Here is a 15,645-nt window from a genome sequence, read left to right as displayed (position 1 = left end):
TCCTTGGTAGACTAGAATGGTTCCTTCCCTGCAGGCTTTCTACCAACAGTCAAACACTTTACTATTCCAACAGGTTTGGGGGAAAGCAACTCTTTTTTTTTTTTTTTAAAGAACTTTTAGTAGAGTGGTGTCCTGTTTGCAATTGTAGTGTCTGTAATTATTATTTTTATTTGTATATTTTTTTACAGTTGTAATTTTATTAATAATTTAGTTCCAGTTCAATATTAACTGTGTGTATGTTTAAGTGCAATATATTTGTTTAAATTTGTAAGCCACCTTGAGTTTCTGTTTTGCGAAGAAGGAGGGCTACAAATGAGAACGATGATGATGGCACCCACCATTATCCTTATCCCTCTTCATGACTGTTCTTTCCAAAAACAATGTCCACCCTGTTCCCTCTTCAAAACCCCAAAGAGGACTTTTGGGCAATTCTTTATTGGCCATCTATGTGTCTCATAGAGTGTCCTAGGGACAGAAAATGCCTCTCCATGACCTGTCACCATTGCCCAGACCTGATCTAATCAGTCATTGGTGGGAAAAAATCTAATTCATAATGATGAAGTAGCCCCAGGGGATCTTTCCAATCTAAATGGATGACCCCTGGTGGCTTTTAGCTCCATAGAAGAAAAAGTAATACAGGCATAATTGAGGCAGTGGTATTTTGTAGGCTCTCGAGGCAATAATGGCTTCAAGCAGCTATTTAGACTTAGAAAATGGAAAGGGTGGAGAGAGGTAAGGATCTCTGTCTCAACCAATGATCCTCTAATTGAAATCAGACTGTCCCATGCCGAGTTTGCTTTAAAAAAATTCAGGAGAGCCACTCATTTGTCTGTCATTTGGCCCTTGGGCATCAGTAAGGTTTTGGGGTTACTTACCTCTGTTTCCTTAGCCTTCTCTTTACAGAAATCACCTAATTATGCAGAAGTTTAGAAATTTAGTTGATCTTTTCCCTCTCTTCCATAGCTGTCTGTTGCTGGAAACTTGGCATCTTCACTTTTGTCTGGACTGAAGAAGAACACTGAATACCAGATATCAATTTGGGCCTATTACAAAGATGGAGCTCGAAGTGATACTGTTTCAGTTCGACACAGGATCAGTAAGTGAGCAGGGTTGTGGCATCTCTCATATGGGGATCTGGGAATGCTGTGATACTAGATGACAGAGTGTTAAGCCATGAAATGCAATTAAAGGGAAGACTGTGATAATAATTGGCAGCTGAGATTTGGAGAAGAAACCTGGAGTAAGAGGAAAAGAGATGGCCTGCCTTAATCATAACTGTTTATATGCCAAATCAGGTGCTGCAGTGGAAAAATGTCTGATGTAGCCATTGTAATGGCTATACTGGATAGGAGATTCTTCAGCTTGTAGTACAAAAAAGTAACTTTGCCAATAGCTGGCCATAACCAAACAAGGAAGGCCATGGCTACCTCTCATGCCTGAGTGCAAATATATACTTGTCTGCTCAGAAGCTATCCTGTTTGAGATCCACATGAACTTTCTCTGAGATAAAGAAGGCCACAGCCTAAATTCCCACATAAAATCTGCAAACCACATAGCTGTTTTGTAGGGAAATCTCTTGTTTTTTTGTGGAAATCTTCATGCATTTCATTGAAATGCAAGAACAAAAAAAAAATTCAGAATGTCTTCCATGCTGAACAGTATTATGAGAGTTTTGTGCATTTTGAGATGACATTTTTTTTAAAAAAAGGTTTTGGGATTTTTTTGTGAAAATTTGTGCATAAAAATATCCTATGATAATTTATTTATTTATTGCATGTATATCCCTCATTTCACCCCAAAATGTCTGAGGTAGCAGATCACTGGACCTCTCATGGAAGGGAGTTCCGTGCTCTGGGAGCAGCCATGGAGAAGGGTCTCTCCTGACTCCTCACCAACTACACCTCTGAAGGTGGTGAGACTGAGAGAATGCTCTCCTCTGCAGATCTTAGAGCATGGACTGGTTTATATAAGGAGATGTGGTCTTTCAGATAGTCTGGATCCAACCCATGTAAGGCTTTAAAGGTCAAAACCAGGACTTTGAATTCTGCTTGGAAATGAACTGGAAGTCAATGCAGATATTTCAACTGGGTGATAGTGGTGATGCTGGTCACTTGATTTCTTTATTCAGGGAAACAATATTAAATGCTCAGGGTTGATTACTGTGAAATATTGGCGGGCTACCTTTGAAAAAGCTTTGGTGACAAACTTGCTCCATTTTAATTTTTATCAGAATGTATCCAATTTGCACTCTCTCATGATATAGACAGTGTGTATGCAGTGGCTAGGTATTATTATTAAAGAACAATGACACCAATAACTACAGGAAACCTACTAAAGTAAAATTGAGAAGACGTAGTCATGATTTTTATTCTCACACATAGCCTTGTTCTTTGATGTACCTTAATTCTTTCACAAAATTGCCTGGGCCCATAACCTGATACAGAGTGCAGACATGTGGAGGCTAGCTATTATGATTAAGGAACAATAACACCAATGGGTAACTAAGCAAACTGAAGTTTTATTATAGGAACTCCACTACAGATAGGAAAGCTTTCTAAGGATGCTAAGTTAAACTGTTCTAAACAGTGACAGGAAAACCAGAATTGTTTTTACTTTTCTAGAAGTGAGATAAAGAGGAAGGGGGAAGTAGTGGAATGATCCCTAAGAATATTAATTTGTATCTCAGAGAGTATAGGTGGATAAAACATGAGGAGACATGAAGTCACCAAAACACTATTGAACCCTATCGCTACTGCTATCTCACATTTCTCAAGGCACATTTAATTCTTGCAATGCTGAGCATTGTTGTATTTCCAGCATTTGGAAGTGAATATGGATCAGAACTTGATTTTTGCAGTCTGAAACCTGTATATTTATGTCCTTGCAATGTGATTTATGAAGAACAAACAAACAGGCAGCTTTGTTTTGTACAATGTGTCCACTGGAAAAGTGTAGTACATTTGACAAATGCACACATATTCATGGAGCAACTTTGTTGGTTCATTCAACCCATTAAACCTCTTAGCCTTTAAACATCTGCAATAGTTTCTACTTTAATGGAACAGACATTTGAATATGTAAGTTTGTTGCTCATGATGACACAGCAGTCTTCTGAGACAGGTGAGCAAGCCTATGAATGCATTTGAAGTGCTGAGTCACACTTCACAAAGGGGCATTTTCACAAATGAAAGGGAAGCTGCCAGACAGATTGTGCATCAAGGTAGAAGCTGGTTTTTGGTACAAAAACTAAAAAAGGATAGGAGGTTAGAAAGGGTCCTCCCTGAAGGTTCTTTCTTAATTAATAGTTCCGAAGTAATGGCTTTGCTGGCAGTGAGTGGAACACGATTCATTTAAGACCCACCCTCCGTCCTTCTCATATGGCCACTTCTTTGAATTTTTGCCATTAGTCAGGCTCCAATTACCAGCTGTCCTGGAATCAGATGTCCTTGTTTTGAATGATACTGGTTTATTGTTCATTCTGGTTTTCAGTGTTGCTTCTCAGCACAACTTGCAACAGAGAAAAAGAACTTTTTTTTTTAGAAAAAGAAGGGAACAAATGCTATACAGTGCAAATCTACAGCGCTATATAAATAAAGCATAATAATAATAATAATAATAATAATACAGTCTTCAAAAGATATTGCATGGGATCCAGCACTCAAAGTAGACATACCACCAAATCTCTTGTTAGCCAAAGGGTGGTCTGTTGAAGATGGGTCTGTGGTAGGGTTTTCAAATTTGAGGATCTGGTCCTCAGGGCAAGAGGGAAGAATCTCAGGGCAAGAGCAATGCCATGCAGTCTTTCTCTCTCTGTCTGTCTCTGCATGCTGCTGAGTCTGCTGCAGACTGCTATTACTCTGTGCTGCTGAGTCTGCTGCAGGCTGCTTTGGAATGACTTCTGTAGACTCTCCAGGGGATCTGTTTGGTCCACTTGTCTCCTATTTCCTCTTCTTCTCAAACATCACTGGGGATCATCTCTCCATCTTAAGGCCTAGCCTTAAAATGTCAGGGCATAATGCTTCCAATCTGATATTCCTGACCTGTAAAATTCACCTAAAAGGCCAAGGCCAAAATCCAATGTTAAACTTCCCATCTAGTGGAAAGCAGCAATGAAATTGGGAATTTCTCTCCCTCTGCCTCCCATTGCAGCCTTCTGTATTGCCAAGAACTGAAGGAGATTTTTGGGGGTGCCCAAGAGGGGAGTTGGAGAAGGAAAAGGGGGACTGATTATTATGGAAGAAGCAATGGGAATCCAGTAGAAATACACTGCTGGATCCTGGACCACATCTTTCAGATGGAATTCTCCCTCAAGGTAGAAGCTGGTTTTGGGGCCATCTTCAAGAATTTATGATAATGTGAGCCAGCATGGTGTAGTTGTTTGAGTGTTGGACTCTTGAAATTCCTGCTCAACCATGGAAATCCACTGAATAACCCTGGGAAAGCCACAATCAGAGGGAGGCAAAGACACCCCATCCCCCAAATGAATCTTGCCAGGAATACTCTTTGGAAGAGTGGCCTTAGGGTCATTATAAGTCAGAAATAACTTGAAGGCATGCAACACCAAAGTGCAGGTGCCTACAAAATGCTTTCAACACCTGATCTTAAGACACAGAAAGAGGCATATGCCTCCTCAAATATTTCAGATTCATATCATGGTTCTGAATGGATTCTAAGGATCATAGAATCATAGAATTGGAAGAGACCACAAGGACCATCCAGTCCAACCCAAATGAATCCCACTTTGGGAAAAAGGTGGGATATAAATCTCATAAATAAATAAACTCCATGCCATACAGGAACACACAATGAAAGCACCTCTGACAGATGACCATCCAGCCTCTGTTTAAAAGTCTCCAAAGTTGAACAGCTCTTACTGTCAGGATGTTCTTCCTAATATTGAGCTGGAATCACTTTTCCTGTAGTTTACATCCATTGCTTTTGGTCCTATTGTCTGGAGCTGCAGAAAAAAGGCTTGCTCCATCCTCAATATGACATCCCTTCAGTATCTAAACAGGGCTATCACATCATCTCTTAACTTTCTCTTCTCCAAACTAAACATACCCAGCTCCCCAATCTCTTCTCATAGGGCATGGTTTCCAGACCTTTCTGCATTTTGATCTCCCTCTTCTGGACACACTCCAGCTTATCTACATCCCTCTTGAACTATGGTGCCCAGAACTGGATACAGTATTCCAGGTGTGGCCTGAGCAAAGCAGAATAGAGTAGCACTATTACTTCCTTCAGTCTGGACACGATATTCCTGTCAATGGATCCTAGAATTGTATTGACTTCTTAGCTGCCACACATAAAAGTTGTGTTTGGTGGGACTCAACACATGCCCTGCATTGTAGAAGTCACAAGCCTTACTGTCATATTCTGGATCAGCTGAGATTTCTAAGTTGCTTGCCAAAAGATGTTGAGAGTTTGGTATGCTGCTCATGCCAATCATGCAGATGATGCAGATGAATACAAGAAAGTTCATGATAGATCATGGTGTGAAATATGAAAATGTTTTAGCTCCTTGGATTCAAGTTCCAAGCTTATACATATACAAACTGCAAACTTCCCAGTTTTCCCTCACCTGACGATTTTGAATTTCATCACAATCAGTGCAAATAAGTACCCACCAAAGCTTGCACTGTAAAGTCTGACAATTTATTATTTTACTTCTCCTACAGAATATTTTCAATGCTAACTTACTTTCCAAACCTTTGTAGAAAGTGTTATTTCTGAGAAGTAAGGGCTAATTTATTTTATCACAGATGCACAGCTTGCTTTGACTGAAAGAATGTTGAAGAAATGCATTAAAGAGATGCTTTACTTTTCTGAACTAAGTCCCCCAAGTCTTGCACCCAAAGACGCCATTTCAAAAGCTCAAAACACATGGGATTATTTTATTTGTTTCTGTTTACACTGAGTGTTTGACCTGCACAAAACTTAGATTTAACCTTGTAATTTCTGGCTTCTATTAAGATGCAGGGCTGTGCTATTTCGAACTGATAGATATTTTTAAAAGCGACGGGGAGAAAGACAGAGAATATTGTATCAGCTTCTGTTTGGGGAGCCCTTGAAAATTGGCAAAGAGAATCTTTCAAAAATTGACAACTTCAAAGACCATCACTGAAAGATTCCAGGAGTCTCAAACTCAGCAGGAGGGAACACAATTCAACCCCCCCTTTGGTATTTCCCATGAGAAAACATGCTTTTTGAAGTTTATGAATAAAAGTGAGACTAGTCCAAGGCTGGGCTTTCTGATGTGGAATAGAATGGCTGCCCTTCAAGTCTAGAATGAACTGCATTGCAAGAAGCTGTGGCAGTGGAATTATGATCCCTTCTAAGCTAACAGGGCATATAGTAAGGAGAGAGTGAGATAGTCACACATTTTCTCATCCTTCATAAGAGAAGGACATATCAATACACCCTATTGTAAAAAATGATCTGCTATGGGTTTTATTCATTTGTTCTACCCCTGTACTAGCGTAAAAAAGCCAACATTTTTTGTTCTTGGTTGCATGAAAATGTATTTTGTACATTAAATGTTTCACAAAAGAGTCATGAAATGTCAGGAAATTTTGAAAAATGCACAGAAACTCTTATAATTGTAATCACCAGGGAGAAAGCAAATAAAATATTTCTTCTCATGTGTGGGAACAAAATAAGACTTGCATTTCCAATACAGGAGCTTGGAAAAATTATTATTTTTTTTTGGGGGGGGGGCTGCAATTCTTATAGTTAGATTGGCTGGAGAATTCTGGAAATTATGGTCCAAAACAGCTTTTTTTTCCCCAGGCCCTGCCCAAGACACCAGCCTGTTTTGTATGCCTCTCACTGACCTCATAGATCTAAGCCAATCTGGCACCCTGCAGATGCATTGGATGAAATCTCCCTCCATGCTAGCCAGAGGATGAAGGGAGTTGTTATCAAAAACATTTGGAGGATGCCAGATTATGAAATGGATCTCTAAGCCAAGTATGCCACAGCAACTAGTCATGCTCAGTTTCCTATGCAGATACTCTGCTAGTTCCAGTGATGCAACAATTATCACAAATTCATCTTCTTTCTGATTCTGGGTGAAGATTGGGTACTTTAGACTGAGGGGAATGCTGGCAGATCTGAGTGTGTATCCCAAATAAATGGTAGCACCTACATTTAGATGCAATCCACCTTTCATAGACTCATAGAATCATAGTCATAGATTTCATTTTCAGATTTTTTGGGTGGTGTTGGTGGTTTGGGGAGGATGGGTCAGCAATTTTGCAACATCCCTTTTTTGATCATTTTGGGCCAAATAACTCCCCAGAAAGGGGTAAGTGACTGGGAGTTGAGGACTTGTCATGGACCTTGTCAACCGAGGACTGAAAAAAGTGTTTTGGGGGGAGTTTACATCTGGTGCAAGGACTGGACTTTCCTTACCCTGATGCAGAGAGGAAAAAAAAAAACAACCTATGGATTAACTGTTAAATTTGGACAGTTGAGACCAGGTTTTGCTGAGCATGAATTCTTTTTCCACCCGCTTTTCATTCCAAATTGGCATTGGCATTTACATTAATTGTACATAATAAAGCACTCTGGGGCTGCCTGACTCCTTTGCACCAAGCTTGCAGAGAGTGTTTTGAAACATATGCGTATAACTCCTCTCCCACAGTCAGTTCCTGTGTGTCTGGGACACTGGATTTTGCCACTATTAATTAAATCATATCTATTGATCTTTGATCATTTTGGGTCATTCCATGGGCTGGGGTGGGGAGGGGGGTTAGAGGTAGGACAAACAGAGGCAGATGGGTAGAAATTGTGTGAGTTCAGAGCTAGAATGGAATATATCTGGTCAGGGAGGAGTGTGTAAGGAATTCAGTCAATTGGGAAGGGACTGATCAGAATTTGACAAAAATAAAATTAAGATCTAGTCTGTTGTAGTAATGTCATTTTAAGCCAGGACATGCAGGAATAGTAAGAGGTATACTCAGAAACAGAAGAATGTTGACAGACATTTGATTTTCTCATTCTCATCTTCCCTATAGACTTTCATAAAAAGAACAAATGCCTAGAAATATGAACTACTGAGTATGAAGGGACCCTTATGGCTATCTAGTCCTCTCTCCCATTGCAGGTAGTAGCTTTTATGTGGGTGGAGTGGTAAATCCACTCTGGATTTTAGTATGAACTTTCATAGAGTTATCCAAGCTGCTGAACCTGTTCTGAGGACAAGGTTCACTGTCTTGATAGCTAACACTGGATTGCCTCATCACCAGCCAGCACCAACCTCACTCAATGCACTTTCAATAAACATTATAAAGAGAGAAGAAATGTATCATCAAAATGGAGTACCAAAGATGATGGAGCTATCCATAACCTTTGCATATTCTTATTTATATTTATTGCTATGCATCTGTGCACTGTGTTGCAGTTGTGTGCCTTCAAGTTATTTCTGAGTTATGGTGAACCTAAGGTGAACCTGTTTCCTGAGGCTGAAAGTGTGTGAATCACCTAAGTCACCCAGTGGGTTTCCATGGCTGAGCAGGGAATCGAACCTGATCTCCAAATTTAGCAATTTGTAATGTTTGATATGTATTTGTAAATAATCATTATAATTTAAAGAGTGCCTTTTGGCATGCTGGAAGAGAGGTAAAATCACCTCCAGGCAGCATTTTGACCTATTTTCCTCTTTTGAGGTTTTTTTTTGGGGGGGGGCTTGAGGCTGGGGAAGGAAACTGACCCATTTGCAGGTGGTCTGACAGGGGCTTTTGGTGGGGTTTCAGGTGAAAAACTGCATGAAAATCAGCCTCCCCAAATAATTTTTGAGATGAGCAAAGGGTTTCTAGGTCTAAACCTAGGGATCCCAAGGATTGCATGAGCCCATAGGCCACATGTTGTCCACCTCTGCTTTACATAGACTTTATGTCACTGTCAGGGTGCCTTTACCAGTGGTTGCCAATCTTTCTAATGCAACAACCTTTTAATACAGTTCCTCATGTTCTGGTGACCTCCAACCATAGAGGAGTAGTGTCTCAGTTCCTAAGACCATCGGAAATATGTGTTTTCCAATAGTCTTAGGCGACCCCTGTGAAAGGGTTTTTCGACCCCCCAAAGGGGTCGTGACCCACAGGTTGAGAACCACTGTTTTAACAACCGACAGATTTCCATCCTTTTAGAAATTCAGGATGCAAGTGCAGCTTAATCCTCAGCATGATGACTGCAGAAAAATAAAGATAGGAGTGGTATTTCTTCTCTCTGTGTCATTTGTTTCTCTGTTGGTTAACCTCACATTGTATAATGCTGCATCCTTTCCAATGCCTGATTTTAGTTAATTTTATGGATGGATGTTTCATGATTGCATATGTAATATTTTATCATATTCTTTTGCCCTCTTGGGTGAGTGTTGGATGTACTAAATCTCATAAAATAGAGGAGATTTACAAAACGGATACTCACAGGATCTTAAGACACCTGTTGTTTCTTGCACCCTTAGAATTCTGTACAGTATTCCGAATGTGTTCTCTGCCAAGAAAGCCTAGAACACAGGGTTTGTCTGTGGTTGTGTTTAATAGAATCTTAGAGTTGATCTTGTCCAATCTCCTGCCATGCAGGCATGCAAAACTAAAGCATTTCTGAAAAATGCCTGTCCATTGTGTTTAAAGATCTCCAAAGAAGGGTAGTCTACCATCCTCTGAAGCAGTCTATTCCACCATTGAATAGTTCTTACAGAAAAGACGTTCATCCTAATCTTTAAATGGAATCTCTTTTCTTGTAATTTAAATCCATGGATTCATGTTCTGGTCTCTGGACCATCCAAAAACTAAAACAAAAACCAAGCTGAGTCTATCTTATACATGAGATCCCTTCAGATATTTAAAGATAGCTATTATGTCACCTCTCAGTCTTCTCTTCTCCCATTTAGACAGGCTTTTAAAGTAGAAGGTTTTTAAAGAACAGGCTGGATATGGGGGCAAATATGGTATTGGTCCCTGGCCTATTAGAAAGAAAAGATTCCAGCTCCTCACATTAGTTTGCCTGAGAGCCACTGCCATAGAGAGCTTGTCTAGCTTCTGAATGTGGATGCTACAATCAGTTTGCGCAAGGAAATGACTCTCGCTCTTGCTCTGTGTGGCAAAGGAGTGTGTATGCTGTAGCAGATTCAAGACTGCTGGCACAGATGGCACCCCTTGTGTCAGGGAACATTTGTTCCCTCCTGGGCAGCCTCAGAACCTTTGACCTTTCTTCCACCTGTCAAAATCATGTTGTCAGGATTCTTCAGGGCCTGTGGGAGCTTTCAGAGCAAATCCCTCCTTCAAGAGCTTAATTTACTTTCCCTCAGCTTGTTAGTTTTTCCTAGGATCTTTATGTCTCTAGGCTGCTACAGGGCTGCAGCTCATCTGATGTCAGCTGCTGCTGGTAAGCCATCAATATGTTTGTTGACGTAAGCTCATTCACATGAGGAAATTAAGTTGTGACCAATATTTCTCCACCTGTCCCTCCATGACCATTCAAAGTTTACATTATGATATATTTTTATTAGGCTAATCAAAAGGTGTAAAATTCATGAGGTTAGTCTTGGAAGCTTAGTGGCTTCTTCATAAGGCAAAGATGGTTTTAAGAAAAATTATTCAGAGGAAGATATGTGATGCAATACATTGCTGTCAAGGGCTTGATCCAACCAAGTTCTGACCAAACCAGGTTCAAAGGTATGGTGAAGTAAAACAAAGCCACTGATTATACAAACTTAGCGTTATTGATTCCAAACAAATAGAGAAAGAATGCCATAAAATTAGACAAAGGAATGCATCTTAGAACAAATCAAGCCCAATCTCTCCCCAGAATCCAAAATGACTGAACTGAAATTATCCTGGTTTGGACATACCATGAGATGATGAGACTCACTGGAAAAGGCAATAATGCTTGCTAAAGTAGAATCACAGAATCATAGAGTTGGAAGAGACCGCACGGGCCATCCAGTCCAACCCCATTCTGCCATGCAGGAAATCCAGATCAAAGCATCCCCGACAGATGGCCATCTAACCTCTGCTTAAAGACTTCCAAGGAAGGAGACTCCACTACACTCTGAGGGAGTGTGTTCCACTGTCGAACAGCCCTTACTGTCAGGAAGTTCTTCCTAATGTTGAGGTGGAATCTCTTTTCCTGTAGCTTGCATCCATTGTTCTGGGTCCTGTTCTCTGGAGCAGCAGAAAACAAGCTTGCTCCCTCCTCAGTATGACATCCCTTCAAGTATTTAAACAGGGCTATCATATCACCTCTTAACCTTCTCTTCTCCAGGCTAAACATCCCCAGCTCCCTGAGTCATTCCTCATAGGGCATGGTTTCCAGACCTTTCATCATTTTAGTCGCCCTCCTCTGGACACACTCCAGTTTCTCAATGTCCTTTTTGAATTGTGGTGCCCAGAACTGGACACAATATTCCAGGTGGGGCCTGACCAGAGCAGAATACAGTGGCACTATTACTTCTCTTGACACTATACTTTTATTGATGCAGCCTAAAATTGCATTGGCCTTTTTAGATGCCGCATCGCACTGTTGACTCATGTTCAACTTGTGGTCTACTTGGACTCCCAGATCCCTTTCACATGTAGTTTCATTCAGCCAGGTGTCCCCCATCCTATATCTGTGCATTTTATTTTTCTGCCCTAAATGCAGTACCTTACATTTCTCTGTGTTGAATTTCATTTTGTTAGCTTTGGCCCAGCTTTCTAGTCTATTCAGGTCATTTTGAATGTTGATCCTGTCCTCTGGAGTATTAGCTATTCCTCCTAATTTGGTGTCATCTGCAAATTTGATAAGTATGCTCCCAATTCTGTCATTCAGGTCATTGATAAAGATGTTGAATAACACTGGGCCCAGGACAGAGACCTGTGGGACCCCACCCCACTGGTCACTTCCCTCCAGGATGAAAAGGAGCCATTGTTGAGCACCCTTTGGGTTCAGCCGGTGAACCAGTTACAAATCCATGTAACAGTTACAGTTGTAGAAGTCTGTAGGAAAAAAACAGGAGACCACATTACAGGAAGACAGGCTCAGTCAAGGAAGCCACCCTGAACTTGCAAGACAGAAGAGTGTCGGGCAATTGGAGTTCTCCCATTCACAGGCTTGCAACTCTGACTTGCAACTAAAAACTGACAATTCATTTCAATTTGAAAGGAACAAGGCATCTAGCTGGGGGACATAGAAATGGTGGTACATGTGCTGATAACCTCTCGACTTGACTTCTGCAATGCGCTCTACATGGGGCTACCCTTGTGAAAAGTTCAGAAACTTCAGTTGGTGCAAAATATGGCAACCAGACTGATCACTGGTAAATCTAGGATCGATCATATAACACCACCTTTGAAATCTCTTCACTGATTGCCAATTAATTTCCGGGTGTGGTACAAGGTGTTGGTTATAACTTTTAAAACACAACATGGCTTGGGTCCAGATTACATGTGGGAGTGCCTCCTTCTATACAATCCATCCCGCACACTGAGGTCCTCTGGGAAGAATTTGCAGCCAAGGAAGACCAGGTTGACTGCAATTTCTCATCTGCTGCTCCTAAACTGTGGAACGACCTGCCAGAGGAGATCCATCAGATTACCACTCTTGACTCCTTTAAGAAGGTCATTAAGACGGATCTATTCCAGCAGACCTCCCAGACTGACCTCCCATACACCAATGTGGATGGTCCCTGTCTGCCCCAAATTGCCTCACTTCTGTCTGCAAGCTTTTAACTATTTTTAATCTGTATTTTATTGCTATTGTTTTTGCTTATGGGGGAGGGATAGGGGATTATGTAGAGTTGGTTTTATTTTTATAATTTGTACACTGTATATTTTGTATATTTTTGTATCTTATTGGAGTAGATTGTAACCCACCTTGATCTGTAGGGAGAAGCAGGATATAAATTATTATTATTATTATTATTATTATTATTAATTTTGGATTTGTACAGCTGGTCTTACAATTTTTAAAGGGTGCTCAACAATGGCTCCTTTTCATCCTGGAGGGAAGTGACCAGTGGGGTCGCACAGGGTTCTGTCCTGGGCCCAGTGCTATTCAACATCTTTATCAATGACTTGGAGGACAGAATTGGGGGCATACTTATCAAATTTTCAGATGACACCAAATTAGGAGGAATAGCTGATAGTTCAGAGGACAGGATCAAAATTCAAAATGACTTGAATAGTGTAGAAAGCTGGGCCAAAGCTAACAAAATGAAATTCAACACAAAGAAATATAAGGTACTGCACTTAGGGTGGAAAAATGAAATGCACAGATATAGGATTATGGGGGACACCTGGCTGAATGGAACTACATGTGAAAGGGATCTAAGTAGACCACATGTTGAACATGAGTCAACAGTGTGATGCGGCAGCTAAAAAGGCCAATCCAATTTTAGGTTGCATCAATAAAAGAATAGTGTCTAGATCAAGGGAAGTAATACTGCCACTCTATTCTGCTTTGGTCAGACCCCACTTGAAATACCGTGTCCATTTCTGGGCACCACAATTCAAAAAGGACATTGAGAAACTGGAGCATGTCCAAAGGAGGGTGACTAAAATGGTGAAGGGTCTGGAAACCAAGCTCTATGAGGAATGACTTAGGGATCTGGAGATGTTTAGCCTGAAGACGAGAAGGTTAAGAGGTGATATGATAGCCCTGTTTAAATATTTGAAGGAATGTCATATTGAAGAGCAAGCTTGTTTTCTGCTGTTCCAGAGAACAGGACTCAGAACAATGGATGCAAACTACAGGAAAAGAGATTCCACCTCAACATTACGAGGAACTTCCTGACAGTAAGAGCTGTTAGACAGTGGAACAAACTCCCTCAGAGTATAGTGGAGTCTCCCTCATTGGAGGTCTTTAAGCAGAGTCTGGATGGCCATCTGTCGTGGATGCTTTGATTGAGATTTTCTGCATGGCAGGGGGTTGGACTGGATGGCCCCTGTGGTCAACTTATGGTCTACTTGGACTCCTAGATCTCTTTCACATGTACTTTCATTCAGCAGTGTGTCTCCCATCTTATATCTGTGCATTTCATTTTTCTGCCCTAAGTGCAGTACCTTACATTTCTCTGTGTTGAATTTCATTTTGTTAGCTTTGGCCCAGCTTTCTAGTCTATTCAGATCATTTTGAATGTTGATCCTGTCCTCTGGAGTATTAACTATTCCTCCTAATTTAGTGTCATCTGCAAATTTGATAAGTGTGCTCTCAATTCTGTCCAATCAAAATGGGCTGGAAATTCTTCTGAAAAATGTGGGGCTTATGAAGAATAACTGTCCTGCAGAATTTGCCTTATAAACGTGTGGCCTTAAACCTTGTACATATTAAAAATGCATTTCTTTAGAAATATTCAGAACTTATGGGCTTGAGTTGAATCCTGGTGCTGGCCTAGCACCTTTGGCCTACTGCTACACATCCATAATGATATATAGGTCAACTTTTCATCATCACAAAGCTCTTCGGCTTCTCCTTGGCGGCTTGGAAAGCAGCCATAGCCTGGAGCAAAATATAGTCAATAATCCTTTGGTTTGGCTTCAGCGAAATGGAAACCGCACAAACAAAAGAAGCGGAATCAATGAGGTTCCATGTGAGTTGTGCGAGGCTCCAATAAAACACTCTAAGGTTACCCCAGGCCCTGTTCTAAGCAGAAAAGAATTGCTTCTTTTTCTATTGTAGGTAAAAGTTGAATGACAGAAAGGTTGCACCTGGGAATGGCTGTGCCCTTGTTCGTCCTCCAAGTCTCACCGATTTCTTTTTCGGTTGTGGGTTTCCAAAACTTTTGGTTCACTGCTGTGCTAAATGCAGCCGATCACCTATGTATGCAGTGATGCATTTAGATGATTTTAGGCTCTGGACTTCATGCTCCTCTTTCACATTAGTGACTTATAGCACTGATCCCACTTTCACTACTGTGGCTCCATATTCTAGAATCCTGGAATTTGCAGTTATGATGTATTGGGGAGGGGGACACTTGAAGCTGTGTGGAGAAGACATGTCTCTGGGGAAGGAATATCCAGGATCAATTCTTGGAAAGACCTTAACCTTGGAGTGGCTCCCTTTGTAGCTGGCCACCCTGGGACCAGCAACCGAGAAGCCTCTTGCTCATGTTGCCCTTCCAGAAAAGGCCAGGAGCTACAGGAACCAATACATGAACATTGTTTCTTTTGGTACCTCTTCTCTCAGCCTGTGTGATGAAAGAAAGCAGGAGCAGTAACGCAGCTCCAACCTGCCAGCCAAATCCCAGCAAACAAACAAACAAAACAAACAAACAAGCTTCATTTATATACTGCTTCATACCGCCTAAGCAGTGTCTAAGTGGTTTACAACTGTAAGCTAATTTGCCCCCAACAGTCTGAGTACTCAGACAGGGTATTCAGCAAAGCTTAAGCATGGTCCCAAATTTGAAAGCTCATTTTTGGTGCCACACTGCCCTGCCACCACATGCTCTAACTCCTTGCTGCAATCAACCAGTCTGTCCCAAAATGGTGCCACTCTGGGTCACAAAAGCAGTGCCCTGTGCCCAAGCCTTACAAGTTTCCCAACTCCAGAGTTGTGCTGGAGGACAAGAGATTCTTAGAGGGGTGTTCCCTCAGGTTAAAAATATAGTGTTTTTTTATTTTGTGGTTTTCTAACTTTCACAGGGGTCCTATGCTCCTAACC

At 41.1% G+C, this 15,645-nt stretch overlaps 1 protein-coding gene across 1 annotated transcript in view; it reads left to right on the top strand.

Annotated features, from left to right (window-relative positions):
- Positions 1 to 15,645, top strand: part of COL20A1 (collagen type XX alpha 1 chain) — a gene marked incomplete at its 5' end in the record, with an annotated part of 150,872 nt that overhangs the window by 47,961 nt on the left and 87,266 nt on the right. Inside the window, one exon of the mRNA XM_089518465.1 lies at positions 964 to 1,096. Coding sequence (XP_089374591.1) covers positions 964 to 1,096 — 133 coding nt within the window. The remainder of the gene's footprint in view (positions 1 to 963; positions 1,097 to 15,645) is intronic.

Source organism: Sceloporus occidentalis, unplaced genomic scaffold (genome assembly GCF_023333645.1).
Source record: "Sceloporus occidentalis isolate IW3139 unplaced genomic scaffold, rSceOcc1.0.p SCAF_3, whole genome shotgun sequence".
Taxonomy (NCBI): domain Eukaryota; kingdom Metazoa; phylum Chordata; class Lepidosauria; order Squamata; family Phrynosomatidae; genus Sceloporus; species Sceloporus occidentalis.
The sequence above is the reverse complement of the archived record's forward strand: the minus strand, read 5'-3'. Positions and strand labels throughout refer to the sequence as shown.